General features: G+C 40.3%; 1 protein-coding gene across 1 annotated transcript in view; it reads right to left on the reverse strand.

The window, feature by feature from the left end:
• The window catches only part of HOMER1 (homer scaffold protein 1), a 144,499-nt gene extending 136,188 nt beyond the window's left edge, over positions 1-8,311 (reverse strand). Inside the window, exon 1 of the mRNA XM_010588238.3 lies at positions 6,534-8,311. Within this exon, the coding sequence (XP_010586540.1) occupies positions 6,534-6,538 (5 nt within the window). The 5' untranslated portion in view covers positions 6,539-8,311. The remainder of the gene's footprint in view (positions 1-6,533) is intronic.
• Between the last annotated feature and the right edge of the window lie 11,787 nt (positions 8,312-20,098).

Below are 20,098 nucleotides of genomic sequence, written 5' to 3' on the forward strand. Positions count from 1 at the left end.
AGTTATTCCATTAATTTATCAAAAAATCAACCAATTCTCAAAATGAGAATTCTTCTCATTGTTGGTATCCTCTTTATATATGTTGATAGAAATAAAATTATAATTCTACATTAAACCGAACCCAAAACCAAACCCACTGCCATCTAGTTGATTCCGACTCATAGCGACCCTATAGGACAGAGTAGAACTGCCCCATAGAGTTTCCAGGGAGCACCTGGTAGATTCGAACTGCCGACCTCTTGGTTAGCAGCCCTAGCAAATTCTACATTAGTCACAGGTAAAATAAGTATAAAGTTGTAAGGCAAATCTTACCTATACGCCAACCAAACCAAAAACCAAACCTGTTGCTGTCAGGTCGATTCCAACTCATAGCAACCCTATAAGACAGAGTAGAACTGCCCCACAGGGTTTCCAAGGAGTGGCTGGTGGATTCAAACCACCAACCTTTTGGTTAGCAGTCCAGCTACTACCTACACCCGATAACATTTAATTACTTGCTTGAGGGAATTTCAAGATGTTCTCACTTTTACTTTCCATGCAGTTTGTATGCTATCCAGAAAGTTGTTTTCAAACTTCTCAATTCACTATTCCATGGCCCACCTGAGAATGAATGGCTCTGCTACAAATACACCATGCTGTTACCTACATTGGGGGCCCTGGTGGTGCAGTGATTAAGAGCTTGGCTCCAAACAAAAGGTTGGCAGTTTCAGTCCATCAGTAGCTCCTTGGAAACCCTATGGGGCAGTTCTACTCTGTCATATAGGGTCCCTACGAGTTGGAATCAAGAGCACAGCAACGTGTTTTTTTTTTTTTTTTTTTTGGCTACCTAGATTTTTACCTCTGCACACAAAATACCCTCATCCTGAGGAAGTCCCATTCAGCCAACCAGATACTTCTCAATCACCATCCCTCTTTTCCATCCATCATGAAGTTTTCCAAGGTTGGTCCAACTATCTACCTCCCCTACCCAGCCAGTGTCCATCGCTCTCACTTTGGCATTTCCACAGGATACAACATACAAAACCAATTTCTAAATAATTTCTTTAACTGTTTTCTCACTCTGCTTCCCCTGATCTTTCATGTTACTGTTCCGTTGTTAGGTGCCACTGAGTCAATTCTGACTCATAATAACTCTATAGGATGGGTCAGAACTGCCCCACAGGGTTTTCTAGGCTGTCATTTTTTTTTTTTTTAATAATTTTTATTGTGCTTTCAGTGAAAGTTTACAAATCAAGTCAGTCTCTCACACAAAAACTTATATACACCTTGCTACACACTCCCAATTACTCTCCCCCTAATGAGACATCTAGGCTGTCATTTTTATAGGAGCAGATTGCCAGGTCTTTTCTTCTGCAGAGCAGCTAGTGGGTTCAAACCACCAACCTTTCAGTTAGCAGCCAAGCACTTAACCATTGCACTACCAGGGTTCATACTGCTACTCTACTTAAAGCCCTGTAGCAGTTGTGATGTGTGGAATCATGTTATTGTTTTATAGAGTCAAAAACTTAAATTACATTTAGGATGGAGATAGCTAAAATAGAATAAAAAGTAAAACAAATGAAACTATTTTTCCAATAGGTAACATAACCATAAAACCCGTTGCTGTCGAGTCGATTTTGACTCATAGCCATATGAAGGGGAAAATAACACAAATAACTTCTGAACACATATATATCCTCAGTTTAAAAGCAAAAACAAAAAACAAAAAACAAAATCCATTGCCATCGAGTCGATTCTGACTCATAATGACCCTATATAACAGAATAGAACCACACCATAGAGTTTCCAAGGAGTGCCTGGTGGATTCGACTACTGACCTTTTGGTTAGCAGCTGTAGCACTTAACCACTACACCACAGGGTTTCCAAGAAAGCAACCACAAATAAATCTTAACCTCGAAAAAACCCCTGTAATGGTTCCCCAAGCCACCAGTTGCTACCACTGGGTAGTTAAATCAACTCAGTGGGTCACAACCTTCGTTCTTCCTTAAAAATAATATAGAAAATAGCAGAGTGCATCACACAAAGTAAAATTATTCTCTGAAATTTTGTCATTTATACACCAGTACACAAGACCATGATGTAAAAATGTTTATCTTACTAATGACTCGTGGCCAAAAAAGTTTAAAATACACTTGCCTACAGGAATGATTAAGTATTTGCTAACTGAGGCTGCAGTTCAAAGCCATCAGCTGCTCCTTGGGAGTAAAGACCTGGCAATCTGCTCCCATAAAGATGACAGCCTAGTACACCCTATGGAACAGTTCTACTCTGTTTTATCGGGTCACTATGAGTCTAAATTGACTCCAAAGCATACAACAACACAGGATAATACAAAGTCTTTTGTTTGGTCTACCAAAACCAAAACCAAACCCACTGTGGTCAAATCAATTGACTCATATGGGCCCCATAGGGCAGAGTAGAACTGCCTCCATAGGGTTTCCAGGGAACGGCTGGTGGATTTGAGCTGCCGACCTCTTGGTTAGCATGGTTAGCAGATGCAGCTCTCAACCACTGTACCACTAGGGTCTGGTCTACAAGGCTACCTAAACTTGGCCCCTGCCTAAGGCTCTGGCTCTATCTCTTGCTATCCCCCCAAGGACCCCAAGCAAGATAAGCCTGTCTTGCCAAATGTTTTTGCAGTTTCTTGTCTTAGTGCTTTCAGTCATACTATTTCCTTTGTCTTGAATGCCCTCTCATTTGTCCATGAGGCCCATCTTACTCATTTTTCAATATCTAACACTTGTCACCTCCACCACAAACCCTTTTCCATCCTTCCCTCAACCTAATACACACAAACACACACACACACAGTGCCTTAATGGTGCCTTACCTTATAGACCCTTTGACATTTCACTGTACCTTTTATTTTAAAGCTTGACTGTCTTCCCCACTCAGAACTATAAACTTCTTGAGAGAAAAGAGTACATTTTACTAGTCAGCAGCACTGAGCTCAGTACAGGCCACATAATAAAGGTTCAAAAGTTTGTAAAGTGAACAAATATAAAACTAATGAGTTCCATCTAATTTCTCTGCCCTTAGGGATGATACTATGGTTGCCTTTATAACAAAGCTCATTCATATTTGCAGTGCTGGACTAAGATTTCAGCATTGTTGCTACAATCCCCAGACAGCAGCACCTGGCAGCCTGAGGCACAAAGACGTGTCAGCTTCCTGTCCTTCAGCAAAGAAGGGACTCAGTTCAGTTGCAATGCTGCAGCACCCAATTCCATGCCTCCACAAGTTATCTGGGGAAGGGGAGAGGCAAGATTCCAGAGGCTCCCACAGGTAGGTGAGATAAATCAGAAACTGCACCAGCCAACTTCATTAGCAGGAAGGACCCTCATTTTATATATAAACCAAAAAAAAAAAAAAAACCACTGCCATCCAATCGATTCCGACTCATAGCGACCCTACATATAAACCAAAAAAAACCAAACCCATTGCCATTCAATAGATTCCAACTCATAGCGACCCTATATAACTAGCTTTAATTGGGTAGGGGGAGCTTTAGTCCTTTGTTGTTGGCACTTAGTTGCCAATATGATCTAAGCAACAATTCAAAAACCAAACCCAGTGCCGTCGAGTCAATTCCAACTCATAGCGACCCTGTAGGACAGAGTAGAACTGCCCCCATAGTTTTCAAGGAGCGCCTGGAGGATCCGAACTGCTGACCCTTTGGTTAGCAGCCGTAGCACTTAACCACTATGCCACTACGGTTTCCAAAAAAATAAATAAACAAACAAAATATTCCAAAGGTAGCATGAAATAACTGAAGTTACTTGATTTCTGTTGACTCGTCTGACAGCTCTGAAATAGGTAGTGACTCACTGCTCTTATTGTGAGATGCTACTTGTGGGGGGGGGGTGGCAAACCAAAGGGAGGGGACCTTCTCACTGAGTTTTCCATAGACTTCATCTTACATACGTGAATGCCCTAATTTTTTATTGTCTGACACAACTTTACAAACGGATACTTCAGCTGTCTTCACTGCAATTAAAAACAGTTCATGCAGCATCCAAGATACTTTGACAGACTCTGCCAACTGTCAGTTTCAGCTGTTCTTTTCAGTTCCACCAGAGTTCATAAATTACTGTTCAGGAGCCACAGATTTTCTTCCCACCTAATCACTCATTTTCTTGAACGTAACCTCTTTTGCTTAGACTTTGCCCTTAAAATTACATTCATAATTAAGGCAAAGAAATAATTTTTACTATGAGCTAGCATCAGCCAAAAATGCATTCATTATATGTGACACTCTTCACTCACAATATTAAATTTCAGACACGTGTCAGAATAAAGTTTTAGGATTGCGTGAGTAAAAGTTTAAAGGTCATTTATAGCTCTGTTTCCTCTTGTTTTACATAGGTGCTGGCAGCTACGCTTACTCCACAAACATTTATTAGGTATAAACATCTATCAAGTTTGGAAACTTGCACAAATGCCTTCTCCTTGTGCTCTTCTAGTCCACTTCCACCTACACTTCCGCTCATTAATTCAAGATGGTACACGTCACTATCAATGAAAAGGGTCATAGCCCCTATTACGGACTTTCTGAAAAATAACGCCACAAACACTCGCTCCCTTTCCACCTCAGTCCACCTTTAAGACTTTATTAACAAAAGGGCAAATAAACTAGTTTATCAGCAAATTTAATTATGCTGAAGTATCTAAATGTGTGTTACGTGTGTGCTGGGCACGGGGAGGCTTATTTTTATATTTTAAATCCTAGTCCCCTCAGTATTTAAGTTCATCTCAAGCCTTCTTGGTAAAATGATAGGCATTCATGAGGCTTAAAAAAAAAATTTTTTTTTTTAAGGTTGTGGAAAACTGATTTTCTTCCAAGATGCTACCGCTCACAATCTAGAGAATGCAGTCTTCAACGTGAAAAATTGCCACTTGATTTTTCTGCTCCAACATATTTTAACCAGAAGAACTGCAGGTTCTCAAAAGAAGCCATATTTCAAAGGCTTTAAATAACAGTATTTTTCAGAATCCCTCCTTTAAAATTAGTGGAGTTAATCTAAAACATTTTTCAAATGCATTATTTTCCAGCTTGTTAAGGTGCTTAAAAACTCTTTACAGAAAATAACATCTCCACCTGAAAGATCTACTTTAAGAAGCCAACTAGTGATCATTAAAATGTAAGGAGAAAAAAGAAAACAATTCATTTTTATAGTTGGAAAAGTCTTTCAAACCCATCTCACATAAGTTCTTCACTTTGCAGATAAGAAGACAGTCCACAGAAGTTAAATATTTGCCTCAGAGCACTAGCCTACTAATAGCAATGCTAGAAACAGAATGAGATATTTTAATTGCTCCCAAATCATGGGAATTACATACATTCTCACCACTTGTAGTTTTTTAAGAACAGTTATCACCGTTTTCCATTAATTCCTGAGGAAGAGCTCCTACAATACCCAAGCTATGAAAGTTGTTCAAATTAATTAACTTCACATTTTAACTCCAACAAAAAGGTAGTACTACCCAAAACTTCCTTTCAAAAGTCTCAAGAAGTGTGTGTACACTCCCCTAAACTATCACAAAGAAATGTGAGTCCATCCTTTCAAAATCTGCCCCTCAACCACACACACACAGAGAGAGAGAGAGAGAGAGAGGGAGGGAGGGAGGCAGAGAAAATTCTGGAAGTTCCTCTCTGAGGGAAAGCATCAACAATCTGTCAATAAAACAAGTAGATCATTCCATTAATATGAGTTTCCAGCTTAAATTAGGAAGTCACTAGCATTTTATCAAGCTACTCGTGTGAACGAACTTAATAAAAGGTTGGAAAATGCACTCCTGATTGGATTTGGATCTGACAGAAAGGTAGATCTGACATTGTTAACACAAACGGAAAACCTGAGCTTAGAAGTAAAAAACAGAAGAAGTGAACAAGTTCCTTCGACAAAAGACTTTTTCTTATTCAAGTTCTTATTTCCTACTGACTGCACCGCACTCTGGAGACAGCTTCAGTAGACTTTCAAATTTTCATTTAAATCCCCCCAATAAATCAGTTCTAGCTTATATATATACATATATATTTTTAGCTTATATTCAAGGGCAAAACAGAGGGCACATTGAGGGCAATAATTTACACTGGATCATTTTCAAGGACTGTCGTCTAACTGCTATTTAGTTTACAATACAATCGTTCCCTTTGTGCAACTGATTATTCTCAAAGTACTGAGAGAATGCAGTACTTCTTTTTGAAAGACATCGACCAGCAACAAAACCTCAGACACGATTTTGATTACAAACTCATGCAGCAGTTTGTGGAGAATGCGTTGCCTTCTTAAATATTACTGAAAAAACTATATTCCGGTCACTAACGTTATACGCGCCGTTCCTTAACTATGACCTCCCTGTGTCACTCTAAAAGAACGCACAAAATAAATTGTTAATAGGTTAACACACCTATATTTTGAAGGTGTAGCCAGCTTAGCAAGGTGGCAAATTTGTTCGAAAACACAAAACACAGACAATAACACACATACATAAACAGATTTGAAGTTGTGTTAAGCACAAAAATCCTTACCCCATTTTGCCCAGTGAAAACTTGCTCTGAAGTTTCTGCTCTTATACGGAATAACTTCCAAAGGAATTTCTCCGTTTGCTATTTCGCCGTTGCTTTTCCACCCCCCGAAGTCCTTTTCCGGAGGTATTTTAATGATGCTGACAATTTGTTTCCTTAAGTAAAATGCTTTCTCCCTCGTAAGTAAGAAATCGTTCAAATAAACTGAGGTGGCATTTGCTTATTAGAGTTAAAATGCTGCGCGGAGAAGACAACGGTCAACTCTATTCCACAAAATGAGTCTGTAGGAAAACGCGGGATCCAGCTTCACCGAGTCCTATAAAAACTGAGTTCGCTGGTCTTTTCGCTCATGTCCTCCTTGACACTCACGAAGAGCGAGGTAACTCGGCCTTTTCGGTGCTACTAAGGCTACGGGTTCAAATTTCTCCACACCAAGTCCCTGGGGGTGGAGCGTCAACCCACCGCGACGTGCACTTAAAAGATCCCTACCTGAAAATAAAAATCCGAAAAGCAGTAATGCCACTGCTTCCCTACGCTCACATTAGAAAAAAATATATAGAAAAATCTCCTCGAAGTGCAAACCCGACAGCTCGCGACGTGCACGGCACTCCACATTGGAATCTGTCTTTTTAATTTTCCCCTCAAGACTCGGAGCAGAGAGGAGGTAGGGAGAAGGAAGAGAAGACTGGGCAGGATCGATTCACTCTCCCGAGGAGAATAAACGGAGCCATATCTCTACTGGCAGCAGGCTGGGGGCGCAGCGCACGCCGGGGAGCAGGGGGAGGGGACCCGATCCCACCTCCCTCAGCCCCTGCCCGCCCCCCGCCGCCGAGCACAATGGAGCCCGCCTCGCGCCCGGCCCTTCATTCGCCGCTGCCCTCTTCCCCCTCCCTTCAGAGCGCAGCGGGTCTCAGGCTCCCGTCGGCAAGGAATGAATGAATCAGAGAGCCAGGCTCCACGCTTCCAACGGCACCCTGCCCCCAGCTCCGGGGCGGGCCGAGCGGCGGCGGAGGAGGGGGCTGAAGGGTCGACGGGCGCTAATGCCGCGTCAGGGACCGGGGACCAGGGCTCCGAGCCGCGGGAGAGCCGCTGCTCCAGCGCCCTCACCCCTGCTCCTCGCCTCTCTGGCTCCGCACTGCCGCCACGCGCCGCCTCACATTCCCGGAGCCCTGCTGCCGCCTCCTCACACCTCCTTCACCACCCGCCTCCGCCGGCTTCCAGCTCCCGCTCGGCAGGACCCCGCCGGACCGAGCGGCCTGAAGCCCGCTGGTGCCTCCGCCTTCGCCCGCCGGCTTGCAGAGCGGAGGGCACCCCTTCCCCGGTCAGCACAGCCCGCAAGAGGCTAGCGCGACGGCGGAGCGAGCTGCGGGGGGCGGAGGAGGGGGCGGGGAGAATGGGGGCGGGTGATAGCGGCCCCTCCCCCTGCTCGCAGGAGGGGCGGGAGGCGGCCGCCACCGCGGAGGCGCGGCCGGGAGCCGGGAGCTGGGGCGCAGATCTGTCCCTTGGGCCCCGAGGGGCCCTGCGGGGTGCGGGAGGGGGAGACAGCCGCGAGGGGGAGGAGAGGCTGGTGGTCAGGGGCCGAGCCAGCCCTCGTGGGGAGCTAGGCCAGCCAGTCAGCAGGTCCGTCAGTCCGTCCTTCCTTTCTTTCCCCCCTCCCCTAGTGGCCGGCGGCGGGCGGGCCGTGCGCTCTCCTCCTCCGCTGGCTCCTGGCCCCGCTCCCGGCCGCCACAGCCTCCGCCGCTCCCCACACCAGATGCTCGCGCTGTGTCTCCATCCTCCCCGCAGGAGGACCTTTAAATAGCAACGTCAGCGCGCTCCTCTCCGCACACACGTCACCCGCCGCTCACGTCACCAGGGTGCGGGGGATGATGTCACGCGGCCGGAAGCATTGCTAAATTAGGGAAGGAGCAGGGGAGGAGGACTCGGCGAGCTCTTCTGTGCCCACCTGTTCTAGCTTCTCCTTAAAGGCCAAAGTACAGGAGACAGCCCGAGAGGAGCTCCTAGAAGGAAGCGGCTGGAGGAGATTTCCTCGCAACAAATGTGCCAAATGAAGTGAATCATTCATAGCAACAGTTCCGAAGTGTCGGGGGGCGGGGGGTGATATCCTATCTCCCACTCCCACCCCTGTTGCAGCAGCATCCCCGAGCTTTTCACGTCCCAACTAGCTGGGAAATGTGGGAGGGAGAACCTGAACACTAGTGGTAGATATACTTCCAAGACTTGGGAAAATTCACCGTAATTTTCGAAAGACTTATTAAATACCAATCTGTAAATGGTAGACGTTAAAACTTCTCTTTTCCCCTCTTTAGTGATTAAGTACAGAAGAATAAAGCGCCGGGCCATGAACAAAGGTTATACAGCAATGCTATAAATGATAGTAAAGGGGAAAGGACATAAAATGATATGTTTTCATTTGCAAAAAAACAATGTTTTGGCATAGGATAATGTTTCAATCTTAGAAAGTTCATTCAGATAATTATCATAGCAACCGAATCACCCGTTGCTATCAAGTCGATTCTTACTCAAAGCAATCCTGTCGGACACAGTAGAACTGCCCTATAGGGTTTCCAAGGAATAGCTGGTGGATTAGAACTGCGGACCTTTTGGTTAGCAGCCCAACGCTCAACCATTGGGCCACCAGGGCTCTTATCATAGCAAACGCCAGTATATTCTCACTTCCGGTGTACCAACAACGTGAGTTCCAGTTTGTGGAAATTAAAATAAGACCACTAAATCCTTTTTTGTTAACACGAGCACATTTTGATTATTTTTGTCTTCCTTAGTTTTTACCGTATAATACATAGTTAAAATATTTCCTAAGTACGTTTTTCACTTTTATTCATGGCAAGGGTGAATACCCGCGTATAGGCTTATTAGCTATGTTTCTGTCTATATTACAAATGCTTTTAAAACTATAAATTACTATAAAGCTTTTACAACTTCTACCTATTAAGACTCAAATATATAACGAATTTTTGTTTAATTTGATTTAACTTGATAGTCATGGGCCGGAAAAAGAATTGCTACCTACTGTCAAAGGATATTACTATTTCAGAGTTAGTCTCTAAATTGAGTGACCATGTATTTCAAACCAAAATCAGGACACATCATATGACAATAAATGAAATACTTGAAATCCGAAGTGACCTGGAAAATCCAGGACATAGGATTACCAACCTATACAGTGATTGTTAACCCGTTGCCTTCGGGGTTTGGTTTGGTTTATGCAGATGATTAAATTCTGACTTTAATATATTTGCAAGATTTCCATATCTCACCACTTTGGTGTGATTCTTATGTCATTTTCTACTGATTTGACTCATAGGGACCCTACAGGACAGAGTAGAACTGCCCCATATAGTATCCAAGGAGCAGCTGGTGGATTCCAACTTCCAACCTTTTGGTTAGCAGCGGACCTTTTAACCCCTGTGCCACCAGGGCTCAAGTGATTGTTAAAAGAGAGTTATAAATCAGTGTAGCTTAAACAAGAGAACCTAAAACTCTATAGAATTTATACCCTGTGTGTGGGGGGGGGGGACATGTTTTTAATGTTAAGCTACTCACACAATTCCTAATTAAGTAACATTAGTTTTGCAGCTTTCTGCATGTAAATATTCTGAATCAAATTAGGAACCCAAGATTAAAGAACACTGGCAAAAAAAAAAAAAAGATTAATACCAATTTGTAACTAAATCAGGCTTTCTGATCATCTTCACATTATGAAATCATGATCCCTCCCTGATTTCAGAATTTGCTTCAAGTTTGAAATGTTAAAAGTAGTGAATAGAAACATTTTTAAAAGGTTATAAAAAAAAAGTTAATCAGAAGCAAATCCGTACTTGCCAATTTGTCTAATACATATGAACGTGTTAATAGAAACTTGTACTAACATATTTCAGACAAATGGATCTTCCTACTTACATATAAAATATTAAAACAATAAGACCATCATTCTTCAAATAATGTCATCTCTTGGCCTCTGCAAATTAAAATAGAAATTAATTTTTTACTCTACTAAATTTTCTCTACAAACTATTTTTTCTCAGAACTGAATCACTTATCCCTCTTTCCTGCTCTTTCCCTTCATGTTAAAGTTCTCACGTTACCATTTTTCAAACACTTCATTCTACCCTTTGATCGCAACTTCCTGTGTTTTACAAACTTTTTCCTCTTAATTTTTACCCAGCTGTCAAAACAGCATGTCAGCTGCCCCCTTGCCTTTAGAATGCTGACCTTTCAATAGAATTTCCACTTTTCAAAGCTGCATGGTCCCTTCTCAGCTGCTCTTTTGTTGACTGAAAACTGAGAGTACCTTTTTTTTAAACATAAATCTAATGGTGCACTGTGATATAATTATTTAACTTTGGCCTCTGCTCTTATTGAGAAAATTCTCCAGATAATCAATCAGTTTTTGTTTCTTGTTTATGTGGGATGAGTATATAAGGGAGTATATATGTCCATGTATCCAAGATAACAAGTAAAAACTTTGAAATATTTTATGTAATATGGAAGCTCAGGAAAAAAATAAGGGAAGTGAGGTCCTATTTTCCCCTCTTGAAATAAATCCAATATAATTTTGAGAGGAGTCAGAGAACCATTCTATAACTTTCCATCTAAAAGTATTATCTTTTCTCCTAAAATGAGCTGACATAACCCAAATCCCAGACATGAATTTCCAACTCTGATTTCTTTGTATGTTTATTAAAGTAGTGAGCTTCCTAGAAAGTAATGTATTTTCTTTTACCGGAAGAGCAAAAAGTGCTTTAGCAGAGTTTCAAATTTTTAACACTTCCTGTTTCCCACTTACATTCCGAAAATTTGTAGAGAGGTTTATGAATACCCTCTGATTTTAGAATCTGTGGGCGAAGGCATCTGTTTTAGTTACAGAGTTTACTTCCATGCCCTTAATAGGAGATGGCAGTCTTCAATGGGTGTTCATAGCTTGGTCATGAGATATGTCTTTTTCAATGAAAAGACATCTAGAACATAGAAAAACTTTGCAGAAAAGAGGGTAAAAGTCGAATTTTATTTTTAATTGCTTAATATTAAATTAGATAATAGCAACTTCCTTTCAAGTTGTCTCTTTTTAATAGCCAAAACACCAGTATTGCTTCAAACAAAGTAATAAGTAAAAGGATACCGCTCCATACAATAGAAACCTCAAGATTTCTAGTTAATGCCACGTAGTTCTGAAGGAACAAAATAACCAGCAAATACTAAACGTGATGAGAAAAGAATGAAAGAGCTGTAGGGAATCAGAATTTATCAAGTTAACTCTCTCAAATCATTCCACCTCTTCCACACTGTAACAGATATTGGGTGCCATTAAGTTATGTTTGGCCTATTTATAAAAAACATCTTTTGTTATTATCAGTAATGTTCTGAACAGAAACAGGTTAGTTAATAGTCTAAAGAGTGGAAAGGTAAGTGTCTTAATTGTCTAGTGCTGCTATAATGGAAATAAGACAAGTGGATGGCTTTAACACACAGAAGTATATTCTCTCACAGTCTAGAAGGCTAGAAGTCTGAATTCAGGGCACTAACTCCAGGGGAAGGCTTTCTCTTTCTGTCAGTTTTGGGAGAAGGTCTTTGTCATCAATTGTTCCCTGATCTAGCAGCTTCTCAGCACAGGGGCTCCAGGTCCAAAGGACACGCTGTGCTCCCAGCACGTCATTCTTGGTGGCATGAGGTCCCTCTCCTCTCTGCTTGCTTCTCTCTTTTATATCTCAAAATGTATTGGCTCAAGATATAACCTGATGCTGTAGATTGAGGAGTCTTGCCCCAATAACATAACTGCTTTTAATCCTGCCTCATTAATATCATAGCGATTGGGATTTACAGCACATATGATAATCACATCAGATCACAAAATGGTTGACAACTGCACAATACTGTGACTCATGGCCTAGCCAAATTTATACGTATTTTTCGGGGGATACAAGTCAATCCATAACAGTAAGTGTTTGGCATCTCCAAGGCAATTGCTTGAGGACAAGTTTTATCTCTCTGAGTAAGTGAATTTTATCTAATATAGGTATATATGCATTATTTTGTCACAGGAATTTGGGCATGATAGGGTGGTACCAACAGTTAATATGCTGCACTGCTAACACAAAGTTTAGGGGTTCAAGCCCACCCACAGATACCTTGGAAGGAAGGTTTGGTGATCTACTTCCAGAAAATCAGCCATCGAAAACCCTGTGGAGCTCAGTTCTACTCTGACGCATCACATTGCGTTACAGACTCTACAGTAACTTTTTAGGAAGGAGAGAGAAGTTAGAGAATTATCGTCAGGAAATATATGATATTGAGCCCATGGGAAATGATCTCACAGAACTATCTCCTACTCTGATTTTTACTGTAAATTCATTCTTTGTTTTCCAAATACTAGCAAAAAGATAAAAATATAATACAAGCCAGTGAAAGAACATACCAGAAAGTTTTTCATTAGGCACTGTGAGGAACTCATTGTATAATTATGTATGTAAATTTTAAGACATTCAGAAGAGACAGGGATATTGATGTCTTTGAAAAAATTATCTCGTTTAACTCCAGGTTTTTCGATTGTGTTTTTGATTGGTTGGTTGGTTGTTTCAAACAGCAGTTACAGAAAACATGGTGTAAAAATATGCAGCTCTGCAGACAGCTACAGTAAAGACTGTAGTAAAGCTTGAGCTGTACCTGTGCAGTTACTTAGAATGGAATGCTGTAGAAGCTGATTGCTATGGTAACCAATAATCTTTTTCCTGAAAGGGGGAACAGAGCAACCATGAGGAAAATATTTTAAATGAGCTGTTACCTTATTTTGTGATTCTTTTGGTGCCAGCTAGGAGAAAAACAACACCCAAGGTATTTAGGACAGCCGCTCTTATGAAGGGAAGTTGCCTGTTTTTTCAAAGAAATAAGAGTAAAGCAGAAATTTGGCACTATTTTAAAAAGAGGTGGGGGTTTAAGATGGCAATTGCAAACTCTCTGAAGCTGAACATAACTGATAAAGACTCTGACATGGCTAAAGCAGGAAGAAATGATAAATACCTAGATCATGTGTTAAAGGTTCCCCCAAGCATAAGAGCTCAGAGATTTGATGCTCAACATTTGCAGTTTTTTTAGCCAAGATACTTCATAAGTTACTGATTAGGCTTTTTGGTTTCTTTTAATCTAATTCTAAACAATAATTTCTCTACAAATTAGAACGGAAATGGCAAATATATCTTTAATCAATATCTATTTTGCTATTTTAATAATGAATTCTTTTTTCCTAAAATATGTGTGTACGTATGTGTTTGTGTGAGTGTTGTGTCATCTGCTAAAATCTCTTACACTTAGAATAAAATCCAAACTCTATTTCTTAGTCCAAGAGGCACTCCTCGATCTGGCTCCTACCCCGCCTCTTATCTCAGCTACCACTTCCCCCATCAGCTGCTACTCTATGTGTTCCTGTGTTATCAACTGTCTATATTTAACAAGAAGTCTGAAGGTAGGTGGTCCTGTGGTTGGTTTAGAAGGTTCAGGGTGTCATCAGGGTCCAGGCTCTTTCCATCTTTTTTATTTTGCCTTCTTCATGTGTTGTCTCTTACACTTGGCTTCTTGTCTCATTGTTGTTAGAAGACTATTGCATTTCCAGGTATCATCTCCTCACAAATAGCATACTAAACAGGAAGAGGGGAAGGAGATTACAGAATTTTCTTCTTCATGCCTCTCTCTCACCCATTGTGGTTGAGTCAATTCTGACTCAAAAGGACCCTACAGGACAGAGTAGAACTGCCCCACTGTTTCCATGGCTGTAAATCTTTACAGAAGCAGACTGCCACATCTTTCTCCCTTGGAGTGGGTGATGGGTTCAAACTGCCAATCTTTCAGTTAGCAGCTGAGCACTTAACCACTGTGCCACCAGGGCTTCTTTGCCTCTCTCTTACCAGGGAGAAAAGCTTCCAAGAGGCCCCTAGAAGCCCCACCCCCATGACTCATTGGCTAGACTGGGTCACATGCCCACCCTAAATCAATTACTGACAGTTTGGAACAGGATGTTCATGATTGGCAAATGATGGTTCATCCCTTGTGTCTGCACATTGTGACCGAACAAATTTAGAACTCTCTCAGCAAGAAGGAGCAATGGCTGTTGGGTATACTGCACAAAGCCACTCTGATATTGCTGCTGCTCTTCAAATATGCCAAGCTTGTTCTAAATGCAGGGCCTTTGCCTTCTTCATTCCTTTTACCTGAAACACATATTACCAAGATTTTTGCATAGCTCACTCTTCATTCAGTTCTATGCTCCAATTATATCACTTTAGAGAGGTCTCCTGGACATTCTTTATGAACTATCTCCACACTCATAGTCACTCACCCTCCACTTAATCTGCTTTATTTTCTTCATAGTATAGTCAACACTATCTAAAACAACATTATATGTTTGTTGGATCACTTGTAGAATATAAGCTCCATGAAGAGAAACTTTGTCTTGTTCACTGTTCCATCTACAAATGTTAGATGTTATTTCTTACATAGTGGTTGCTCAAAATGTTTATTGAATAAATTAACTGCTAGGACTTTCAGTTATCCTTGGGTAGAAGTTACTTGATTAGTTAAGATTCTTAACAAGTTATTGAGAACAAACAACAGAATCTGCTCTAGCTGGTTTAGAACAAATGGATTTAGTAGAGGGGGATGCTGGGAAATGGTTAACACACTCGGCTGCTAAATTAAAGGTTGAAGGTTTGAGCCTACCCTGAGCTGCCTCAGAAGAAAGGCCTAGCAATGTATTTCTGAAAAATCAGCCCTTGAAAACCCTATGGAGCATAGTTCTACTCTGGCACACACAGGGTCGCCATGAGTTGGAATTGACTCAAGAGCGACTGCGCTTTCTAAAGTCTATGGTCTTGAAAGGAGATTCTTCCCTAGTCAAGCCTTGAGATGAGAATGTGGCATAGATGATAGCTTGACTGCAGCCTTGTGAGTCCCTGAGCAAAGGACTCAGCTAAGCTATGCACAGACACTGTGAGATAGTAAGTGTGTGTTGTTTTAAACTGCTAAGTTTGTGGTAATTTGTTTCACATCAATAGGTAGCTAGTACAGCCATGGTCATAATGACTAATATTAAAGTTAAGAGTTTATACCAGTGATGAAGTGTCTTATTCAATCACTGGACAGAAACCAAGATACGAAGTCAGGTACGATGAAGGGAGGGCAGTTTCGTAAAAGATGCTATTGCAGGCAGCACATGCACAGATTCCTCAAAAGAGTTTCTTTGCACGTTTTGTTCTATTTATAACTCTCCCCCTTCCTTGGTTTCTCCCAGGTGGCTTCCTATCTCTCATTCTCTTCTCACCAAGAGTGATCAGTACATCATACTTCAAATTCAATGCAGAGTATTTTTTAAAAGATAGCCATGGCTTTGCAGCATATGAATAATTACATACTTCTCAGAAATATAACTAGTTATAGAGTAGGAAAGATTCACAAATAGATCATTTGTTTTCTTATATATGGAAATATGATTTCTTTTAGTTTTTTATATAGAAAGAATAATTACATATTTATTAGCTGAAAATGGTTTTGGACAAAATATTGACATTATTTATTTATTTTATAAGTACTGTCCATATAGGTAAAGGACCAAGGCAATGGGAAAGATAATGAAAAACTGAGAAACCACTGAAGAGTACAAATGTGAATCTATAAGAACGTTCATCATGGTGCTATTTATGACAGTGAGACATTAGAAATGTAAATCCTCCTTAGCAGCAGACTGTTTAAGTGATTAAGGAATCTTTTGTAATGCAATAGTGTATAGCTTTTAGAAATGAAGGGATCGGCCCACATGCATTGGTGTGGAAAGTGGCTAAAGCAGGTAGCAGGACAGTATGTATGGTATTATTCCACTTTGTGTCAAGTTATACATACCTCAAGGTAGCCATATACATACACTGTATTTTTACGCAAATAATGCATGTTATATGTTTTGCCAACTGTGCAACCCCCCCTCGCTATTTTCATAAGCAAGCTATGCATGTGTTGTATGTGTTGGTGCACTGGGAAAAAAATACGGTATATCAAAACAGTCTGGAAGTATGTTTACCAGAATGGTTACAGTTGTTGCCACTGGGTCATAGAATCATAGGACTTTGGCTTTCTTCTTGATGCCTTTCTTTACACTTTCTAGAGGCATGTGGGGGAGTGGTTAAGTGTGGGCTCTAGGGCCGTCCTGCCTGAGTTTGAATCCCAGGTCTGTCATTTAGAAGCTACCTGTTGTGATACAGGAAACCCTGGTGGCATAGTGTTTAAGAGCTACAGCTGCTGACCAAAAGGTCAGCAATTTGAATCCACCTTGGAAACCCTATGTGGCAGCTCTACTCTTCCTATAGGGTCGCTATTAGTCAGGGTCGCTATGAGTCGGACCCGACTCGACAGCAACAAGTTTTTGGTTGTCTTGACAATGATTCACTTACTTGCCGGCCGTCCAGTTGAAGGGCTCAGCCAGCTCCAAGCCCTCCTAGGTGCACACTCACCGCCTTCACCTTCTTCATCCACAAGAACATCCTGTGGAACTGCCATTTCCTTTCCTAAAATGAAGATATGTTCTTCGCAGGGCCCTAATTTATCGTCTCTGTTTTTCCATTAAAACAAATAGCCACCAAAAATAGCTGGATGAACAAATAAAAACTGTGTTAGTTTGGCATGGTTGTTTTTCTTGGTATTTAGCAAATTTCTTAGCTTCTCAATGCCCATTTTCTCATTTGTAAATGGGGACACTCAATAATAATTACTACCTCATAGAGTTATTGTGAGGGTAAAATGAGTTAATGCAAACGGAACCTTTAGAACAGTGCCTGGCACAGAGCACTCAATAAATGTTATCTATTGTTAATGCTTTTATATGTTATTGTATTTGTATATAGTAAACACATACTATTTTTGTAAACACAAAAAATAAACTGAAACATGAAAAAATAGTCAAATGTTCTACTATATGTTAATCACATTAATTTTTTTTTCAATTCTCAACTAAACAAATTGACCAAATTTTTGCTGATAATTACAATCCCATATACAGGAAGTCCCCAGGTTATGAAACAGATCAATTCCTAACTGTGTCTTTAAGTCAAATTTGTAGGTAAGTCAGAACAGGTGCATAAGGTCCTTATTTACCCTTACTTTTTGGGGGGGTTAGTACAACAAGGAGTCCTGGTGGCATAGTGGTTAAGAGCTTGGCTGCTAACCAAAAATGTCAGCAGTTCAAATCCACCAGCTGGTCCTTGGAAACCCTGTGGGTGTAGTTCTACTCTGTCCTATAGGGTCACTATGAGTCGGAATCAACTCGACAGCAATGAGTTTTTGGTTTTAGTGGATCAAAAGGCTCGAAGCCTTTCAACGATTTAAAAGCTGCACATGCAGGAAGTGAAGGTGATTGTGATGAAGAATTCATTTTGAGTAGGGGTTGGTTCAACCTTTCAAAATGAGGACAAATTTACATAACATTAAAGCACAAGTATGAGTTGTCCTTAAGTTGGATGTTCATAACCCGGAGACTTACTGAATTCATCAGGTAACTTTAGAGAAAGCATTTGACAAGCTAGATAAATATATATATATATACATTATTTAAAATTACTTAACATTCTTCCACCACCTTCTAAAATAAACCACAATTAACATTTTGACCTCACCTATATTTAAAGGAAATACATTAAAATGTTCATTGTGTTTTATCTCTGAGTAATGGAATGTTGGATTTTTTTCTTTGTTCCTTTATGTATATTCCAAATTCTTTCAAGCAACCATGTATTACTTTTTGTAATCAGAAAACAAATTATTTTTTAAAGATAAAATGATTTTCATCAGAATCCTTTTTGCATTTTACAAAGAAGAAAGTAGAAACAAAGGATTTGAGACTTCAGTGACATGAGAGATTGCTTTTGAAACATTCTGAAATTATGTTTTTATTGGTTTTAACAAGATTTACAACCTACTCAAAAATGCAATAGTGTGGGCACCACAAAACAAATTTGTTTGAAAGCACCAGAACCAGCACATGAATAGTCATAACATTCTGCAACATATCCCTGGTGAAAAATAGTTTTGATAATGTATAATGGTGAAAGTTCTATTAACAGGGTAAGCAGCATGTAGGATAAAATGGGAAGATTTTAAAAGTAGAGGTTAAAGATGAGAAAATATTTTGATAAAACTTCCCTTTGTTATGTTAATATAACCAAGTGCAAATGTAAACTCTAATCATAGCTTTTTTTTTATTAAAATGAAGTTTAGTTTTTAACTATACTGTTTGGCTTAAGATTCTGTAACAAAGCTTAAACTTCAGGACCTCTCAAATTTACAGACTCCCCCAAAGCCCTGGGTGGGTCAAAGAATGTGTTCACTGAGTAACTTTTTTATTTGGCAAGAGTTATACATTTTTGTATTCTTTTTGAAAAAGAGGGCACTTGAATTTTATAGCTTCACAAGTAAGTTCTTATATATTGGTAAAGCAGAACATGGACTTTGGAGTCAGACTTTGAGTTTGAGTCCTCTTGGTCCACCCACGTAGCATTAGATAAGCTATGTAGCATCTCTAAGCCTCAGTTTCTCGGTCTTTAAAATGTGAACAATAATAGTACCTATTTGAATGGGTTGTTGTAATAACTGAATGAAGTATAAATTTCTTAGCGGTGTCTGACACACAGCAAATGTGCAATAATTATGCTTTTTTATTGTGATGAAAATATATACAACAAAACATATGCTAATTCAACTATTTCTACATGTGTATGAATTTCCACCACTTGTCTGCCAGTCTGTAGTACTGTGGGGGCTTGTCTGTTGCTTCAATGCTAGAAGCTATGCCACCGGTATTTCAAATACCAGCAGGGTCACCCACTGTGGACAGGGTTTAGAGGAGATTCCAGACTAAGACAAACTAGGAAGAAGGACCTGATGGCCTACTTCTGAAAAAATTGGTCAGTGAAAACCTTATGAATAACTGTGAAACATTGTCTGATAGTGTGTGGAAGATGAGCCCCTCAAGTTGAAAGACACTCAAAACACAAATGAGGAAGAGCTGTCTTTTCAAAGTAGAGCTGGCCCTAATGATGTGGACAAAATAGAGCTTTTGGGACCTACATTTGCTGATGTGGCACTACTCAAAATGAGAAGAAACAACTGCAAACATCCATTAATAATTGGAATGGGGAAAGTACAATGTATGGATCTAGAAAAACTGGAAGTTGTCAAAAATGAAATGGAACACATAAAGAACAATACCTTAGGCATTAGTGAACTGAAATGGACTGGTATCAGCCATTTGGAATTGGAAAATCATATGGACTACTATGCTGGAAATGACAAATTGAAGAGGAACAGATTTGCGTTCATCATAAAAAAGAACATTTCAAGATCTATTCTGAAGTACAACGCTGACAGTGATAGGATATTCATATGCCTACAAGGAAGACCAGTTAATACAACTAATATTCAAATGTACACATCAACCACTAGTGCCAAAAATGAGGAAATTGTAAGATTTTTACCAACTTCTGCAGTCTGAAATTGATCAAACATGCAATCAAGATGCA

This window comes from Loxodonta africana, chromosome 2 (genome assembly GCF_030014295.1).
Source record: "Loxodonta africana isolate mLoxAfr1 chromosome 2, mLoxAfr1.hap2, whole genome shotgun sequence".
In the NCBI taxonomy this organism is placed as follows: domain Eukaryota; kingdom Metazoa; phylum Chordata; class Mammalia; order Proboscidea; family Elephantidae; genus Loxodonta; species Loxodonta africana.